Source organism: Ceratotherium simum, chromosome 17 (genome assembly GCF_057802395.1).
Source record: "Ceratotherium simum simum isolate JZ-2026a chromosome 17, ASM5780239v1, whole genome shotgun sequence".
In the NCBI taxonomy this organism is placed as follows: Eukaryota; Metazoa; Chordata; class Mammalia; order Perissodactyla; family Rhinocerotidae; genus Ceratotherium; species Ceratotherium simum.
Genome location: NC_141916.1, coordinates 35,950,437 through 35,970,088, shown reverse-complemented (window position 1 = coordinate 35,970,088; position 19,652 = coordinate 35,950,437). Strand labels below are relative to the sequence as shown.

At 39.3% G+C, this 19,652-nt stretch overlaps 1 protein-coding gene across 2 annotated transcripts in view; it reads left to right on the top strand.

The window, feature by feature from the left end:
- SSPN (sarcospan) overlaps positions 1-19,652 on the top strand; it is a 114,911-nt gene that overhangs the window by 75,247 nt on the left and 20,012 nt on the right. The window contains exon 1 of one of the 2 annotated variants that reach the window (XM_004435464.2): positions 1,463-1,741. The exons of the other annotated variant lie outside the window; for it this stretch is intronic. Coding sequence (XP_004435521.2) covers positions 1,463-1,741 — 279 coding nt within the window. Of the gene's footprint in view, positions 1-1,462; positions 1,742-19,652 lie in introns of those variants that run through there. 2 annotated transcript variants of the gene reach the window in all.

Below are 19,652 nucleotides of genomic sequence, written 5' to 3'. Positions count from 1 at the left end.
AGGCCCAAGTAAGGTGGGTAGCTTGGTGTAATGCCAGCTTTTATTGGTCTATTCTTACTAGAAATCCTAATGGTGTAATGACCCCAAACCTGACAATGACCTTCCCTCAGCCTGTTTGCTCCTCTTGTGAGAGAGAGTGCTGCTTCCTCTGCTCCTAGGTGGAACATCGGGACGTGCGGTTTGGATTCTGCTTTTTAAGCTACTGCTTTTGTGCCATGGACTGTATTTTTCTCACTGACCCCGAAGGAAGGTATAAGGAAAACACTGAACACCCAAGTTTGTAGGGACTTGGCCATTTACAGGGAGAGCTGATGACAATTAGTTTATATTTCTGAGGAAACAAAGCAGAGAATTAGACTTTCTTTAAATTAGTTGATAGTGAACAATCTAGGAGTAGACTTTATCTATCCTAGCATCTTGGCAACATCATTTATTTTTAATACAGCTCTCTGAATGTTAAAATGACCATACCAAAGTAGGTATAAATACTCCAAATTGATGGGATCATTTCTTAGTGGTTTCACTGAAATTTGCTCTAAGTGCTACTGAGTAGAGGTATGTGGGAAGGAGAAGAATCGGTTTTATTGATTTGTTCTGTGACTCTGGGCAGGGACCAAATCTCTCTTGAACATCCTTATACTGTAGCAAACGGGTAGGTACTTTAAAAACACCTCAAATGTGGACTGAGTTAAATTGTCCATGTCCAAGGTGAATAATAAACCCCCCAGGCACTGTTGTGGAGATGAGTGAAGACTGGCTGGGGACTCCATACAAAGGAATAAGAGAGTTTAAAAACAAATACATGTGAGAGAGTTCACAATTAGCCCAGCATCTCTATAAACAGGTATTTCAAAAGCGAATACCTCAACGGGAAAAAGGCCTCTATTTGTCAGCTGGGTTGCAGAACTTAGAAAAAGAAGAGCCTTTGCTTTGGTTGGAAAATAAGAACAATTTTAACTTCTGGAAACGACTTCACAGCTTGGAGCCCAGCAATGCCTATTCTGAATTAAACTGTCTATTAATTAAATTCAAATGATTTCAACATTCATCACCTTGCATTGCACCTCTCAGAAAACAAAAACAAAACCAAAAAAATCCTGGGGTTTTGAGTGAGGGAAACAGACACCATACACACACGCACGCACACACATACACCCCACATACACACACACACACGCAGCCTGTCTAGAGTGCACAGGCTTTAGGAGGCCGAGGGACCCGCGCCGGCTGCCGCGGGCGATTGACAGACCCCGCCCGAGGGCCCGCAGAGCAGGCGCTGGGTCCCGGCGCGTTGGCAGTTGGCGACCCCCCTCGACTCCCCCTCTGCTGCGGGCTCCCTGTGGCCTTTGGAGGCTGGGGAGTCGGCTCCAAATGTTTTCCATATTTGTTCAGCCTCCGTAATCCGAATACCAGGGCAGGCGGGGCCCAGCGCGCCGCACACGCACCCGCCCACGCAGCGGCCATGGGCAAGGACGAGAAGCCCCGCGGCCAGCAGAGGCAGGGGGGGCCGCCGGCCGCGGACGCCGCCGGGCCCGACGACATGGGGCCGAAGAAGGGCAAAGGGGCCCCCAAGGAGTGCGGGGAGGAGGAGGCCCGGAAGTGCTGCGGCTGCCGGTTCCCGCTGCTGCTCGCCCTGCTGCAGCTGGCCCTGGGCATCGCCGTGACCGTGGTGGGCTTTCTCATGGCGAGCACCAGCTCCTCCCTGCTAGTCAGAGACACTCCATTTTGGGCTGGGATCATTGTAAGCATCAAGTCTGTTTTGCCTAAGCGCGTTTGCCAAACAGGAATGCAAAGCCGCGTGGTCGAGTTAAGACTAACCCAACTGCATGCGCCCCCTTCCCCGGCTCCACTGCTGTAACTCACGCTCTGCTTGGGGACTGTGCCTGCCACACTTGGTTTGCCCGGGGGCAAGCCTGGGCGCGGTAGGACTCGTGCCCCTCTCCTGCTTGTGGCTCCGAACGCCTCCAAATGGGCCTGACTCCTACGCGCAGGAGCTGGGGAGGCGAGTCAAAGGCTGCTTATTTTGGTCAAATTGAAGCTTCTGCCTAACAACACAGATTTGCTGTGGCTTTTCCCTTATCCTAGTCCCAGGACCCCACCCTTGTCCCTAAATAAGTAACAAAAAGTGAACTAAGTTCCTCTAGTAGAAGCAGGTTAGGAAAAAGCTTGTACTTGGAGCTGCCACATTGGGTAGTATTCATTTTATTTTCTACATTTGAGGTTCCGTTAGTACGTTTTATAAAATAATGGTCTAAGGCAGAAAATGCGAATACAGCAAGCATAGCTATAATTCGCTGGAGCCGAAAGTGGGATAAACCCAGGGCACTGGCCATAGCAGAGGTATATTTGGGACTCTGCTATTGGATGTACTGTTCAAAGCAGAACACTGCTCAGCTGTTGTAAGTGTTGAAACACACAGCGTACTTGGCTTAATTAATTGGATTCTTTAATGTGAAATGGGTGCCATTTATGAGCATCTACTGTGTACCTGTCCTGCTCGAGGCCTTTCATATATTATTTCTAATCCCCACATCATCCTTATGAGATAGTTATCATTCCATTTCTCCGATCAGCGAACTGAGGGCAGACTCACCCAGGGTCGTGAGTTGGCCAAGTTGGCACATCAGCCAAGTGGATTCCTTTTTGCACCCAACTATATCTGCATTTTCTTCCTTGAGCCACCCTGCCACCACATTTAGTTTGTATTTTAATATTATATTATAGTGCCTTGTGGCTTACTAAAATTGCTTTCATGTGCAGTATTTCGTTTGATCCACGACACAACACTTTGAGGTGGGAACTGTTATTACTCTTTGGACCTGAGGAAATAGGCTAAGAGAAGTTAAATGGAATCCTCAAGGCCCAGAGATTAAAAGTGGCGGAGTCGGGCAAGATTAGAATCGACACTTCTGGCTCCAGGTCTCAGGTTGCATCATTACTGCTATTACTGACCACAGGAACTATAACTCATAAAACAACTCTCAAAATAATTATCTATCAGGGCAGATGTTAGAAAGACGTGATACATATGCAGCGATGCAGGTATTTTCTGATTAAGATGATCTGAACTCACAAATTCTTGCAGAGTAATTTAAAACTTTTAATTTGTGTACTATGAATTCCCATGAAATTAGTGTGATTGGAGTTTTCTAAATCAAGTGATTTTAAAAATAGCTTTCACTAAGTTATACTGGGTATTTTAGTCACCTCAATGACTGTCAGGATACTCAGAGGAAAAAAATGTCTGTCTTTTAAGGCTAGGTGAATTAAAAGAAAAAAGGAATGAAACTCCTTCATTCAGTGGTTTGGAATATCATTTGTGAATGTGTTTTCCACAGTTTCTTTATTTCAACTTTAAAAAGCCCGGTACCAAAAAAGCAAATTAGATGGGAAAGAATTTGTCTTCATGTTAAAAGCATGAACATACAAATCGTGCAACTCTGAAATTTTATGACGCAGAGCATCACATGCACCTAATTGCCCTGGGAGCAACCCGGGTGTGGTACAAAGAGCATTATCTACTGCAGGTCTCTGTTCTTTCCAGTTTTCTAGTTTATGATCTAGGATCCACTTGAAGTTTGCTGGTAGTGATATCTGTAATCTGAAATTTTCTTTCAACAGAGAATATGTGTAGAGCAGAGCAGTTAGTGGGGATGTCCTGAGACAAGTGAAGAGGGTCTCTGAGGAACCAGGTGAGGAAAAACTCTCATCCCAGCTGGGCCAGAGCTGCAGGCAATGTGTTGCTGTCTCCCCAGACACTGTGCTTGTTGTCCTCATCAAGCTGTCTGTGGTTGGTCGTGGGGCACTCTTCAGGCTTTCAGGGAAGGGAAGAGACAGGGAGGCAGGATGGTGATGTGGAGAAGGGCAGCACCACCGCACCTGGTGTTGAGCGCCAGCTAGGCCGTTATTCCCTGAATAACTTTGGGCAAGTTACTGAACCTCTCTATGCTTCCATTTCTTCATTGATGAAATCAGAATGGTAATAATCATTCCCACCTCTTAGGCTTGTCCTGAGGATTAAATAAATTAGTACATCTTCTAATACTTAGAACAGTGCTGGCTAATGGTAAGCATTGAGTGAGTTCGCTCTTTTATTAGCGATTAGTGAGGCAATCATTGATGGTGGCATTCTTCAAGTTAGAAGTGGTTCTATTTTATCTCTAGTCTTGCACAACAGTCATTTCGGACTTGCTGCATTTCCTGGACCAGTTTGAACCCTGAAGGAGATATCAGTTTGGCCATCTCACCTTTCTCTGTTCTCAGCCAAGTTACTAGTAGCAATCTGAGTGATATTAGATTAGTCTAGTACTTTCTGGGTCTCTCTGGAGGTTTATAAAAATTAACTTGGATGAAAGAGGCCTCCTCAGGGTCGTTTTCCTCAGGGATATGGAGTGATTCTGGTCTGGTATATCCCTCGGGGATACTGAAAAGTTTGCCCTGTTTAGGAGACCTGCTAGACCAAGGCAGTACAGGTCAATCCCTGGGGCTGAGGCAGACCTGCTTCTGGAATTGAGGCTGAATTCAAGGGAGCACCCCAGAATGATGCCCCCAACCCCCCATCAACAGCTCTACATGCTTCACTCTTCTGTTTCTCTGTATACTGGTTGCCTCTTACCATATGGTACTTAACTTCATTTTACAAGGGTTACCTTGGGATTTGGGCATCGCCATTCCCATAATAGAATCTGGGTATATGGATAAATCCACTGAGGTAACTTCTTGTTGACCAAAGTCGGGGTGAGGATGAATCTTCAGTGAACTTCTGGTTATAGACTGATCTTGGTGATCTATGATCAGCAATTTATGTCCAGTGGAATTTTAGGAAAACAAATAGGCTATTTCTTACCTATCCACAAGTATGACTCCCGTCACCCTCTATCAGAGAGATGACTGAAGTCTTTTTACTTCAGTTACAAAAGATTCCTGTAAAGGAAAAAAAAAAAGATAGAATGGAGTCACTATGGAGACTCTGTCACCTGTAAAAGTGCCATTCTTCTCTCAAAATTCTTTATAATGGCTTGAGGGTTGTAAGTCACACAATGAAAATACAAAGTCAAGCAGGGGCTTTGAGGATGAACTTGGCCAGGGGCAGGGGATCCTTGGAAATAGAAGTTTGCTTTGAATTTTATTCTATTAATGGCTTGAGCAGCTGTGTCAAATAGGCATTAAAGTTTGCTCGTCATTCCAGAATTCTTATTGATGAAAAATGTGTATGGATTGAAGGAATCTAAGAACTTTGGGGCCTTTACTTATTTCTTACTCAAATGAATACAATTTTGGTTTAGGTGAAGCATAACATGTTTAAACTTTGGCTTATTTTTTTCAATCAGTAACATTTGTTGGAGTTGTCCACCACACTAGGCATTGGTCTAAAAATAATGAATCATATACCAGAAGGCGATCTCCAGAGATCCTGAGGGACATGTGCCGTTATCATATCTGACAGTAATGAATATGTCCGATTAGAAAATTTAACCTACACAAATATTTTTAAAGCCCATTTACCTTTCAAAGTATTTCACTTACACTGATTTATTTGCTTTGGCATCTCTACTCTGAAGTCAATTTAAGAGCAGACTCTTGCCTCTCATGCCCAGTGGGGATGTTTAGTATTTGTTAGTCTCTTGGCCCTTGTAGGGAACATTCCCATGGAAAGTGGGAATTTCTTTGCCTTATTGTGGTTTTTAGCTTTCCTCACTCTCTCTCCATTGCTCCCGTACCCCACTCAGCTGGAATAAAAATCCTGAGTGATATACCACATTACTCACATTAGAAAGTTTAAGGAAAGTGCTGTGAAGGAAGGAAGAATATTTCCTTTCCTTAATGTCATTCATAAAACTTATTCTATGAATCTGTAATGATTAAGAGTCCTGTCAAGAATTTCAATAACAGTTTTCATATGTTAACTTACTCTAAGGAATTCAGAATGCAGATGTATTCAGATTTTAAAAATCTGTTTTTAATTCTTAATGGAAAGGAAAATTGGATGGTTATTTATTTTAAAACAGAATATACCCTGAAATTCACTAATAACTATATGACATATAGCAAGTAAGGAACAGATATTGTTATTATCTATAATTTATAAGTAGAGAAACTAAGATATGATGATTTGGCTAAATGGTTTGATCATGGTTATGAAGAGAAACTGGAAGTGAGGAAGGTTTGGCATTGGGGTTTTGGATAGACCCTAAAACAAGTCAAGAAGCTAAAAGTGGTGTCAATTTTCTACATAGGTGTATTGACATTTGAGAAATTTAATCTGGAATTATATTTTTAGGAATACATTGCATAGTAATACATTATTTTTCATATTGGGGTTAATATGCTTCCAAAATCTAATGTTGCACCTCTCGTACCAGTGGGAAATAATTTTTATTATAGCAACTGTCACGGGATTGTTAGGAACTGATGAGTGATAATTACATGGCCTAACTCAATCTCCACTGAGTATGTATAATAAATAATGGTAGGAAAATTATTGGTACATGAAGTTCTCCTGTAAGTAAAAAAATGGAAAGTAATTTAATTAATTTGGCAAAAGAAATTAATTTTAGTAAGTGTATGAAAATAAAAGGGAATATTCAAGAATTTGATGACATGTCTCCTGAAAGAACTTTAAGAGTACAGAATAAAGAAAAAGGAAGGTTAAGATTGAACAAAATCATTAGATGCTCAGAATCATTAGGAGAAATGTATTTCTACCTCTACTGCTAACCACATACTAAGCCAGACATGCGAAGACCAAGGGAGTCCTTATATGATGAGGAAGTTATCCTTGAGTCTTCTCTCTCTCTTTTGTTTTTTTGTGAGGAAGATCAGCCCAGAGCTAACATCTGGCGCCAATCCCCTTCTTTTTGCTGAGGAAGACTGGCCCTGGGCTAACATCTGTGCCCATCTTCCTCTACTTTATATGGGACGCCGCCACAGCATGGCTTGACAAGTGGTGCGTCGGTGCGCACCCGGAATCCGAACCTGCGAACCCTGGGCCGCCAGCAGCGGAGCGTGCGCACTTAATTGCTACACCACTGGGCTGGCCCTTTCTTTCTCTTTTTAAAATAAAGAGGAGAAGTGAGTCCTGATATTTTTAAATCTTGTAGTGTGGACATATTCAACTCAGAAAGTTAATCTCTGGAAACTTTGAGATGTCAATCATCATTTGGTTTTATTTTTTATAATAGAATACTAGGGCATAGAATTTGGGGATAATCAGATGAAAAATAAAGCAACTTATTGTCTTTAAGTGTGTTAGATGTCCATGGGGCCACTTTGTATCCCCTGACACATAATGGGTACCCGATAGTGTTGAATTGAACTATGTTCCATACATGCCATTATCATTTGTATACCCATTTTTAAACTATCATTTGAAGAATGACATATAGTTGTATTTTCCAGTACAGACAAATTTAACTTTATTGATAACATTTAAAAGAACTATGAGGTAATAACAAGAAATGTCTTATTACTCTATTTTGGGCTCTTGGGTTCCAGAAATATTCAGAACACAACTTAGCATTACTGAGATGTGTTATTTCACGTTACAAAATGACTGCAGGATTAAAAAAAAGAGGAAGAAGAAGTCATTTGACTTATTTTGCATTCTTCTAGTTAGGATAAATTAGGACAAATTAGGATTATAGTGGCTGAATGCTGGATGTCACTATTATCAACCTTACCTTCTACAAAGAAAGCAATGGCATAGGTTTTCCTAATAGTTGGTCTGACAGTTTCATAGATTGCCAATATGGTGTCCACTTTCAATCTGGTCTGAGGAAATGGATGATTTCTAGACTTTTTCTTGTTTATAGCCTTGCCTGTGACATTTCTGTTAAGGGTGTTCTTTAACTGGATCCACTTGCCCGTGTGGTGTACCGTGAAGGGTTAGCATCAACATTAAAGGATATATACAAGAGTATGTGAAGAGGTCAATATGCATATTTCTATGTTGCTGTAGGACAGGAATGGAATCTAGCCATTAAACTTTAATTGGATATCATTTCACTGCAAAATACAGTTCATTTTTAGGGCCTAGATTCTGGCAAACTAGAGAAATGCTGATCAAAATAGTCCATCAAAATCCAGAGCTGGATGGGACCTCATGATGTCATAGGTTAATCCTGTAGTTATTGTTTGCTGTGAATATTTAAGTCCAGGTTTATTACAATGAGTTCATAAGCTGAAGGTGAACTTCTTTTAAAAAATGGATGTTGGAAACAGTATTTATAGCATAAACTATATAAAAGCCTATTTCAGAGGCATATCCTCTTTCAGTTGGCTTTGGATGCTGCATAAGATCTCACTGTATTGAGATAAAACTTGGCAGGAGTAACTGTCAGATGCCTGAGCAAAGCAGCTCACTCAATCACCCTGGTTAATTTTAAAATTCATGTGTGTGCACCTACACATATGGCAATAACTAAAATACATTTTTCTTTCTGTCTTTGTCTGCTCCAGCATGGTAGGGTTCTGGTGAGGGCTTTCTTCCTGGCTTGCAGATGGCTGCTTTCTCACTGTGTGCTCACAAGGTCTTTCTTCTGAGCATGTGCATGGAGAAAGGGAGAGATCTCTCTCTTCCTCTTCTTGTAATGCCACCAGTCCTGTAGGATTAGGACTCCACCCTTACGACCTCATTGAACCTTAATTACCCCCTTAAGCCCTATCTCCAAATACAATCACATTGCGGGTTAGGGCTTAAACATGAATTTAAGGGTGACACAATTCAGTCCATAGCACTTTCAGTGAGGGAAATAGATTCATACAACAACCTCAGTGATTCTTAAGCTTGTTTCTCAGCTTATTCATGAAGGCCCTATGGCTTTCATGGAACAGCTGAAAGTCTGAATATTTCTGATGAGAATTCTGAACTCGTAAACGGACCTGTGGTGGTACAAGGGGGTGGCGTGGCCCTGTGCTCGTGCCAGCAGTGAAACATATGGAGGAGGTTGTTTTCAATGTGTTTACAGATTGCTTCTTTTGTCAAATTTCTATAAAAATAAAATCAAGTTGATTCAGCTAGTGAATATGATTCTAAGGGTACCTTAGGCATTTCATTTGCTGCATGATCTCTTTAAGGCTTAGGAACCACCATTTAGTAAATCCTTGCCTTCTTTTTCTGCTCCGAGAGTATCTTGCTGTCAGGATCTACTAAATGACACCTTGGCTTCTGAGGCAAGGAAGTGAGGGAGGTTGGCTGAACAGTGCTCTTGGGCGATGCTCAGATTTTCAGCAATTAGATGAGCTCTCTGTCCTCTGAGGGCAGTGATCTCATGCTTGGGGTTTCTAGAACTTAAGAGAAGTCACCTCTCAGGTCTTTTTTATAACATGCAGCCATTTTCATTTTTTGATGGTGATTCTGATAATTAGATTAACACTCTTTATTCTGTGGAATGGGTCAGTATAAAACCCTAGAGTGTTCCCACCTTGGGCCTCATGATATAACAGTCTTTAGTAGGAGCCCGCACCTCCTTGATAGATTCCCCCCCACCTTTGGCATGCCTTCAAGGGCTTCTCATAGGATCCTTTTTGGAAATCCTAAGGTGGATTTCGGTCACCTTAGAAATCCTGAACTGGGCTCTGCTTTACTTTATCAAGCACTGCACAGGCCCACACCGTCCCAGAGGGAAAGACAAGAGAAGACTGACTGAGACTGTCCAATATGCCGCCTCTCAACAGTTGGTCCAATCCCAGTTCCCAAATAAGTGGCAGACAATAAGCCATGGCTGTTGTTCCAGAGGCATCCTGCAATATTTCCGGTTTGATTTTTGAGCATATTTAAAGTTGATGCTCTCTGATCTAATGTTGCTAGAGCCATATCCCCTGCCTGACCGTCATGATTGTGTTTCATTGCTTTCCCGGGCACTGGCAAAAGGCCAGTAGGTCCCTGGACATTAGAAAGCAGAGGGTGTGTTCACAAATAAGCACTTTCAGATTCTGCTGAAGAAGTTCTGTTGGGCCTGCTTCTGTTGTTGCAGAAATGAGTAACTCCCCCCTGGCTGGGAGTGCTGTGAGGCTGGGAGAGGCTTCGACAAACCGTGAGGATGCTGTTGCAGTGGCATCCCGCTCAACTGTTTTGAAAGTGTTTGATTCAGAATTCATTGTCACAAGCCATTAAAAACCCGTTTAAGATAGGTTATTATCAAGGCCTCTCTCTTGCGTGGAAGATAATGACAGGTGACAAGAAAAGAGGGGGAATTGCTAATGTGTTAACCAGACTCTGACTAGGGAGAGAATTTTAGCTTTATTACTAGGGGAAAAAAAAATAACACCAGCTTCCTGCTAAAGTATCAGGTGTGGCACATGTAACAGGCCATTAGGCTCAGGCTGAGTCTCATCTCACATTTAGCTGTGCCAGGAAAGCCCTGAAGGAGGCCTTTTCCAAGATAAGGGAGACAGCACTTCAATCTTCATCATTGCTGTTGGAAGGCAGAGGGTGCTGCTCGATTAGGGAGAACACAGGACCACTATCCCACCTCCGCGGAAGGGTGGAGCATCCAAGGCAGTGAACCGAAAAACGAGGACTCATAAGGCGAACACATCATAATCAATAAAAAATAATTTCTCCACGACTGCGTATAGATAAAGACAGAAACCGACCATTTTAGTAAACATGTTACATGTTCAATAAGTTTATGCATTTCTCTCATGCTCTCAGCTAATCAGATTCCAAAACACAATGACCAAACCCACGCAGGTTGGCGTCCTCTCATAAGCTTTTCGTGAAAAAGTAGTTTGGGGCGCCTATGAAAGGGTGTCCACCTGAGTTAAGGGCTCTGAGACCAAAAATAATTTTTAAAATGAACATTGGGTGACCGTAACTATTGTGTTATAGAACCCTCGATAAATAATTCTCATTCAGTCACCGAATCTTGTGCGTCACAAATTTTTCCACCTCAAGACCTCCCCGAAGCCTTGCTCCCCTTCTCCCTGTCCTCACACACACATCACAAAAAGCTCAGTGTCTAGCTAACCCATGTTGCCATGGAAGGGAAGAACAGAAATGCTGGAGAGGCTACAGGCTGCCTGGGGACACTGACCTCCACTTGTTGAAAAGGACAAAACACTTTTCAAAGGAGAAGTAATATTACTATATATTACTTAACGTTCTGTTATATCCTGTTTTTAAAAAAAATTTTCTAAAAAGTGCTGTCAATTAAAAAAGCCACTTGATAATCTTTTTTATGGTTGAACAGGATGATTCTCTCATTGACGCTCCTGTTACAATGTTATACAATTGAATTTATATTGATTTAGTGTATAATTTCTGTATACTGTACTATTTCATATATTTTTATTTATTGTACTACTTCAGATATATGAACCCAGGGGTATTAATGTAGAATTATCTCTGCAATCATTTCTGAAGTGGGACCTAATTTGAGAATCTACTTAATTATGCCTGAGTAATAAAATCCAGCCTCTAACTAAACCACTGGAGTAGGCTAAATCCATATTTACAAGATTCCTTTCCCTTCTGAGGACTTAAAAAATCCCATACTGAAACAAGTGAACTATAGGTTGTTTATTTTTCCCACAAATATGTAATAATTCTACCCCTCCTGTTGATTCATGAGAAATGCTGGAACGCAATTTTTGTTTCTCTTATGTTCTTTGAAAATGGATTATTTTGCAAAAGTAGGTATTTATAGAACTTGTCTGTTGTTTCTGATAAATCACCACAAGAGTGAGTTAGGTGGTGGATAAACAACAGAAGAGAAGCCTATAAGAGAAAGAGTCCTTACTAGTAAAATAGAAACTTTCCACACCTTAGCCAGTCTCCCTGTGTCTTTCCGTATGCCAGGTACAGTGCCCCCAGGAGCTCAGTGTCTGGAGAAGACACACACGTACAACTAACTACAATATAGTTTTAAAAAAACCAAGTGCTAAGATGGTGCCCTGAAGAAGGTGGCACAGAGAAGAGTGTGATTAACCCTGCCTGGGGAGGATCAGAAAAGGCAAGCAGAGGGGGCCTGAAATTGTAGGAGGGGTTCCAGCTTTGGAAAAAAGACACATGGGTAGAATCCTGGCTCTACCACTTTGTAGCCATTTTCAAAAATTTTGGCTATGATTTTTATTTTCATTTTGTGTGGGTTTGAACAAGTATGAGCAATTCTATGATTATTTTTTAATTATCAAAAATTTCAAGTATATAATAGCATATAGAGAATAATAAAACCACCACCTACTTATACCCAGATTTGTCAAGTTTTAATATTTTGTCATAATTGTTTTAAATTTTTTTAAGAAAGAAAACATTGCAGCACATTGAAGTTGCCTGTTTCCTTTCTTAATCACATTCTCCTACCCCACCCTCCTTCTCCAGAGTTATCTACTATCTTGAGTTTGATATTTATCATGCCTATCCATGTTTTCATACTTTTTATATGTATATATTCATAACCAATAATTAGTTGTGTTTTTTATGTCTTAACTTTTATATAAATGGTAGCATAATATCATTTTTGCTCAACATTGTTTTTGAGATTTATTCATAATAGTACATACATACCATTCATTCATTTTTGCTATACTGTATTTCATTATAGAAATATATGACAATTAATTTATTCATTCTATTGATGAAAATTTTGGTTGTTTTCAAAAACGATTTTTTTTTTTTTTGCAATTACAAACAGTGTTGCAATGGACACTCTTTTCCATGGCTCCCTTTGCAAGTATTTCAAAGTTTCTTTAGGGCATATTCCTGGGAACTGAATTATTGGGTCATAAGATATAGGCATCTTCAACTTAGTAGATATTGCCAAATCAGTACCACAAACCCAAAGTTATACTAATTTACACTCCTACCAATAGCAAATCAGAGTTTCCACTGATCTACAGACTTGCCAACAGTTGTTACTGTCAGACAATTTTAATTTTTCCTATCTTGTTTGTTTGCAGTGATATCTTGTTTTAATTTACGTTTTTCTGATTATGACTGGAGTGGAACATATATGTTTATCAGCCATTTTATCTTGTGTCCTATCATTTTTTTATTTAACAAATATTTTCTGTATTTGTCTCTTCTTATTGATTTATAGGATTTGTTATCTTTGTTACTTAACCTTTGTCGTTTTGGCTACTACACATATCTTCTCTTAGTTGGTACCATGTCTTTTACTTTTGTTTATGGTGCCTTTGTTGTGAAAAAGATTTAATTTTTTTTTAATAATTTTATTTATTTATTTTTCCCCCCAAAGCCCCAGTAGATAGTTGTATGTCATAGCTGCACATCCTTCTCGTTGCTGTATGTGGGACGCAACCTCAGCGTGGCCAGAGAAGCAGTGCGTTGGTGCGCGCCCGGGATCCGAACCTGGGCCACCAGCAGCGGAGCGCGTACTTAACTGCTAAGCCACGGGGCTGGCCCAAGATTTAATTTTAATGTGTTTATATTTATCAATCTTTTTTATGGTATATGTTTTGATATATTTTAAGGAAATCTCTCCCTACTCCAAGGTCAAGATATTTTTCCATATCGTTTTCTAAAAATGTTGAAGGTTTCCTTTTGTACTTATATCTTTAATTTAAGTGGTCTAACTTTTTGCATATGATGTGAGGTAGTGTCTATATTTTATTTTTTTCTCATATGGAGTGTTAATTGTTTTAGTACCATAAATCATCAGTCCTTTCCACCCTGATCTGCTATGTCCATTTATCATCAAGTTTCCATATTAGGTTTGAGGATTGAGTCTGTGATTCTCTTCAATTCCATTGTTTTCTTTATTTATCACTTTTCGGATACCACATTGTCTAAATTAAAATAGCACTATAATACCTCTTGTTATAGAGATGATAGCCTAAGAAGCCTACCCCCCACCCTTTATTCTTCTTCAAAATTATCTTGATGAATCTTAGTCACATTCTCTTCCATATACAATCCTTCCTCGGTATCCGTGGGGAATTGGTTCCAGGACTCCTGGATACCTGGACTTTGGATACAAAAATCCATAGAGGCTCAATTCCCTTATATAAAATGGTGTAGTATTTGCATATAACCTATACATATCTTCCCGTATACTTTAAATCGTCTCTAGATTACTTATAATACCTAATATAATGTAAATGCTATGTAAATAGTTGTTATACTGTGTTGTTTAGGGAATAATGGCAAGAAAAAAAGTCTGTATATGTTCAGTACTGACACAATCATCATAGGCCTTTTGATCTGCATTGGTTGAGTCTGTGGATGGGGAACCCATGGATATGGAGGGCGACTGTATATTTTAGAATTGGTTTTTCAAGTTCCAAGAAAAATTCTTTTGGTATTTTCATGGGATTTGTACTTTCTATACATGGGCAAAGAATATCTCTCCATCTATTTGGATCTTCTCTAATGCCTTTTTTTTGGTTATCTTTTGATTATTGATTTCAACTTAATTGCTTTGTGCTCAGTTCATGTGTTTTTCATACTACCAGTACTTTGATATTTTATGAGACTTACTAGTATGCAGCCTAGTATGTGACTAATTTTTATAAACATTCCATTTATGCTTGGAAAAAATGTGGATTCTTTCATTTTGGAATTTAGGGTTCTATATTCAATTTAAAAATCAAGCTTCTTAATCATGTTGTTTAATCTTCTACATCCTTACTAGTATTTTTCAGCTTGATCTAAAGATTACTGAGAGATGTGTGTTCAAATTTCCCAATATTATGTGAATTTGTTTATTTCTCCTTATCATTCTGCCCATTTTCATTTAATATTTTTAGTGTACTTAATAGCTACATACAAGTTAATGATTATAAAATATTCCTCTAGTCTTAGGTTGACAGCTATTTTCTCTCATTTTTTTGAAAATAATGTTCCATTGTCTTCTGACTTCAGTTATTGCTAAGAAGTCTGCTTAATGTCTGATTGTTGTTTCTTTTAACATGTCCCTGTTCTCTGATTGCTTTTCAGATTTTCTCTGTTTTTGGTGTTCTACAGTTTAACTATTAGTATGTCTCCTGATTACAGTTCCAGTGTGGGCTAGGAGTGAGGTTTCCTCACACAAACAAGCAATTCTCCAACACCAGCAAGGTATCTGACACCAGCAAAGTATCCTACAATTCAGCTCAATTCTGACACTATCTACCTGGAGATAGCATCAGATCCCCCAGGTTAAGGGTGCAGTCCTACAAGATTGCCTCTCCCTCCCACTTCAGATGCCACTTGAAAGCCCAGGTTATCACCTGTACTTCCGACCCACTGGCTATAAATCAGAAGTTCCCACGAGCCCCTTCTTGGGTTCGATTAATTTGCTAGAGCTCACATAACTAAGAGAAACATTTTACTTGCTAGATTACTAGTTTATTATAAAAGGCTATAACTCAGGAACAGATGGAAGAAATGCATAGCGTAAGGTATGTGGGAAGGGGTGCGGAGCTTCCATGCCCTCTCCAGGTGCGCCTCTCTCTCTCAGCACCTCCACATATTCACCAGCCTAAAAGGTCTCCTAACCCAGTCCTTTTGGGTTTTTATGGAGGCTTCCTTACAGAGCCTTGATTGATTAGATCATTGGCCATTGGTGATTGAACTCAACCTCCAGCCCTTCTTCCCTCCCCAGAGGCCAGGGGACGGGACTGAAAGTTGCCACCCTCTAATCACAGGGCTGGTTCTCCTGGCAACCAGCCCCATCCTTTTGTCCAAAAATCACTTAATTAATGTAATAAAAGATACCTTTATCACTCTCGTCACTTAGGAAATTTCTAGGGTTTTAGGAGTTCTGTGCCAGAAACTGGATGAAGACCAAATGTATATTTTTATTATAAATCACAGGATCACAGCTACAATTTGTCTAAATGTAGATTTTCTTTTTGTTTATCCTACTGGGTACTTGTTGTGTTTCCTGAATCTAAGATTTTTGTGTCGTTCATCAATTCTGGAAAAATTTATTTTTTTCAAATATTGTCTCTCTCTTCTCTTTAGTCTCTTTGTCTGGAACTGCTATCAGATGTATTTTGGACCTTCTTTTATCTTCCCTGTTTCTTAACCTCTGTATTGTGTTTCATGTCTCTTTATCCCTTTGTGCCGTATTTTGGGTTATTTCCTCAGATCTATCTTCTAGTTCACTAGTCTCCTTTTCCTTTGAGTTTAATCTGCCTATTATTTGTCCATTGAGTTTTTAATTCCAATGATTTTATTTTTCATTTTTAGTATTTCTATTTTGTTGTTGATGGTTTTTATATATGTCCCTGGTGTTTTTTTTCTTTTTTTTTGAGGAAGATCAGTCCTGAGCTAACATCCTTGCCAATCCTCCTCTTTTTTTTTTTTTTTTTTTGCTGAGGAAGACTGGCTCTGAGCTAACATCTATTGCCAATCCTCCTCCATTTTTTTCCCCAAAGCCCCAGTACATAGTTGTATGTCATAGTTGCACATCCTTCTAGTTGCTGTATGTGGGACGCAGCCTCAGCATGGCCGGAGAAGCGGTGCGTTGGTGCGCACCCGGGATCCGAACCCGGGCCGCCAGCAGCAGAGCGCGTGCACTTAACCGCTAAGCCATGGCACCGGCCCATGTCCCTGGTGTTTTTAAAAGTGTCCTGTTCTTCACTCATGTTTTCAATTCCTTCTTTCATGTCTTTAATTATTTCAAATGTTACTTTTTTATAGGCTCTATTCATTAGTTCTATTATTTGAAATTAATGTAGCTCTAATTCTCAGACAGAGAAAGTCTAATTCTTAGACAAGCTTAGATGCACACAAGTGATGGCCTTCACTAACAACTGATTCCTCGTGTGTTTGCAACAATTGATTTGTGAGCTCATGTTCTGGGAGGCTTTATATATGATAATTTGGTGTGGCCTATTTGAGGGTGTAACCCTCTCAGACAGTTTTGTCTTGGCAGGTGTCCCAGTGGTATCAAGAGCTTAGAACCACTTTTTTTTTCTTAATCTATTTATTATGGAAAATTTTAAGCATACACAAGAGTCAATAAAATAGTATAATAAATCTCTATGCTGCCATCACCCAGCTTCAGTAATTATTAATTCATGATCAATCCTGCTTCATTCGTATGTTCCTATAGTCCCTCCAGACCCACATACCACACACTGAATTATTTTGAAGTAAATCCCAGATATCATATCGTTTCATCCATAAATATTTCAGTATGTAAGTCAAAAGATGAAGACTGAAAAATAATCAAAATACCAATCATGCCTAACAAGTTAACAATTTCTTAATAGGATCAAATCAGTGTTCAAATATCCATGATTATCTCATGAATATTTCATCACAGTTTGTCCAAATCGGGATCCCAATAAGACCTATACACTGCAATTGGTTTGGATATTTCTTACATCTGTTTTACTCAAAGATTTACCCTTTCACTCTCCTTTCTGTTCCCCACCACCACCTCCCTCTCTCTCTCCCCCTTACAATTTATTTGTTGGGAATAAAACAGGTTTTTTCTTCAGGATCTCTTTCATGTTAACTTTCTCATTTTAAGAGGTTCCAGGACCACGCAAGTGGTAGAAAACTCTCAAAACCTCCACCCGCCATCAGCTGAGATGGAACAATTTTCTTGATGACTTTCAGTGCTAGTGGTTTGAGTCAGGCAATGGTGTAGCCATTTGAGGGGCCTACCTTTATGCCATGGTCTTAGCTCCATCTCTTGGCCTGTAGAAGCTCAGAGCATTTTTAAGTGTTTTATAGGGGGAAGGGTTTCATATAATTTAGTCCTTAATATTATGCAAAAAAATAAAACGTCTTGATGCTTTTAAAAATCTTCTTTGGATCAACTTGCAAGTTTCTTAAACTCTCTGAGTCATAATTTTCTATAAAATGAGGTAATATTTTTTACTTATTGCATTGTTTTAGGGAATAAATGAGATAATGTATACGAAGTGGGTAATGCCTAAAAGCTACCCTTCCTGGGTAGAGGATCTCTTTGAACAGAGTTTGAAGAATGAATATTATTGGATTCAAAATGGTTGAAGGAATACTATACCAGGAGGATAAAGAAGTAAAAGACATTTTAGGTCAAAGGCACAATTCATGTCCTGTGAGTATTAAGCCCAGTTTTCATCCACAACCAACTTTATTGCTTCACAATTCTGTTGTTTGTACTTATTCAGTCTTTTAAGAAAGAAATTGCAAAAATTCCCAGCAGTTCGTATATAATATGAATCTTAACATAGAAACACAAATCTGTGTTATAATCTTAAAATAAGACCCAAACCAAGAGATTCTACTTGAATGTCTTCATGATAAGTCATACACTAGGATCGTTGTCAGGTTTTTCTTCTCAGTTTTCTGTAAACTGATGAAACTCTCAGTTGTGGGATTCACTGGTCTAAAATGATGAGCTATTTGCAATCATTTTCAAGCAAGGTTTTTGGAACTTATGAATTGTAACAACTTTGTGCTGGCACATCTCTCGATCTCCCTAGCTTTCTTTCCAGCCTTACTTTGGCAGGAACATCAATGAAAGCACACTATATCCATAGAATTTGGGGGATTCGTGCTCCCTTCATCCAGCTGCTGGTCACAAGTTCCAACTCCTTTTTATTATTTCCATCAGGATAGTTTTCTAATATCTTATAAAGCAACATCTGAGATACAAGTGAACATCTGCAAAGCACAATGTGTGCTGAGAAATAGTGTAGTCACTTAACAAGTGCATTTTCCTTCTCACTCTTCCTGTGCTTGTTCAACAGATCTGGCTAAACTACACAGCAATGCAAATTACAATGCAGCATTGGCTTAAAAAAATTAAAGATATATATATATATATATCTGGTATTATATATATATTATATATACATTTATATCTGGTATATAATAATCTGGTTATCAGATAGTTTCAAATCATGATAAAACCCATCACTTTGAATTAGAAAGGATGATCTTGCCATACAAAGGACTTCAGCCTGGTATGTAAGTGCTTCTTAATACTCCATACTTCTTTACCAACCAATCAGAGCTTTTATCACAACAGAGCAGGTGAATCCACTCTCATTGCTGGCAATTGCACGAGCAATAGTTTTCTTAAGAATTGCCTCATAAATTCTTAGAAATTTTATTTTTACAATTTATTTCCCAAAGAGATCTAGATTTAGCAAAGTTCTTGGTGATGATAGGCATGCTTTTGTTTTTCCATTTAATTAATTAGCACATAAATCATTTATTTTGGTTCAATTTTAATGTATTTGCATACTCACATATGAAAAGTCTGTACATTTACAGTAATTCAGACATAGACCTGGCAGGTATCAACTCCTCAGGCAAAAGGACAATTATAATAATAAAGGGGAAGAGAGAGACTGAGTGGATGTTATAGATGGGCTATCCTTAGGTGTGGTTGAGCAAGTGTCTATTCTCTTTAGACCCTGAAAAGAAATAATTTTCTGTGATAGAATTGGTCATCTAGAATTGCCTTTTTCCTGAGAAATTTTGACCTGGATCTCTACCAGCTTCTTTTAAAAATAATCTCTTAGGTCATCTTTGCAAAATCAATGTTACAAATTGTTCCCCACTAACTCCCGCCCCCCTCTGAGCATTAGCACAGAAGAGAGGATTTCTGTGCTAGAGTTCTCCACTGGCAACTTTTACTCAAATGAAAAAATAAAAATAAAAAGAGTAAAACAATGAAGCTCTAGGGTTGTAGATTCCCAAGACAAATGCAAAAGCATTGAACATCTTCCTGATACATGATAGGCCAAATAAAACACTC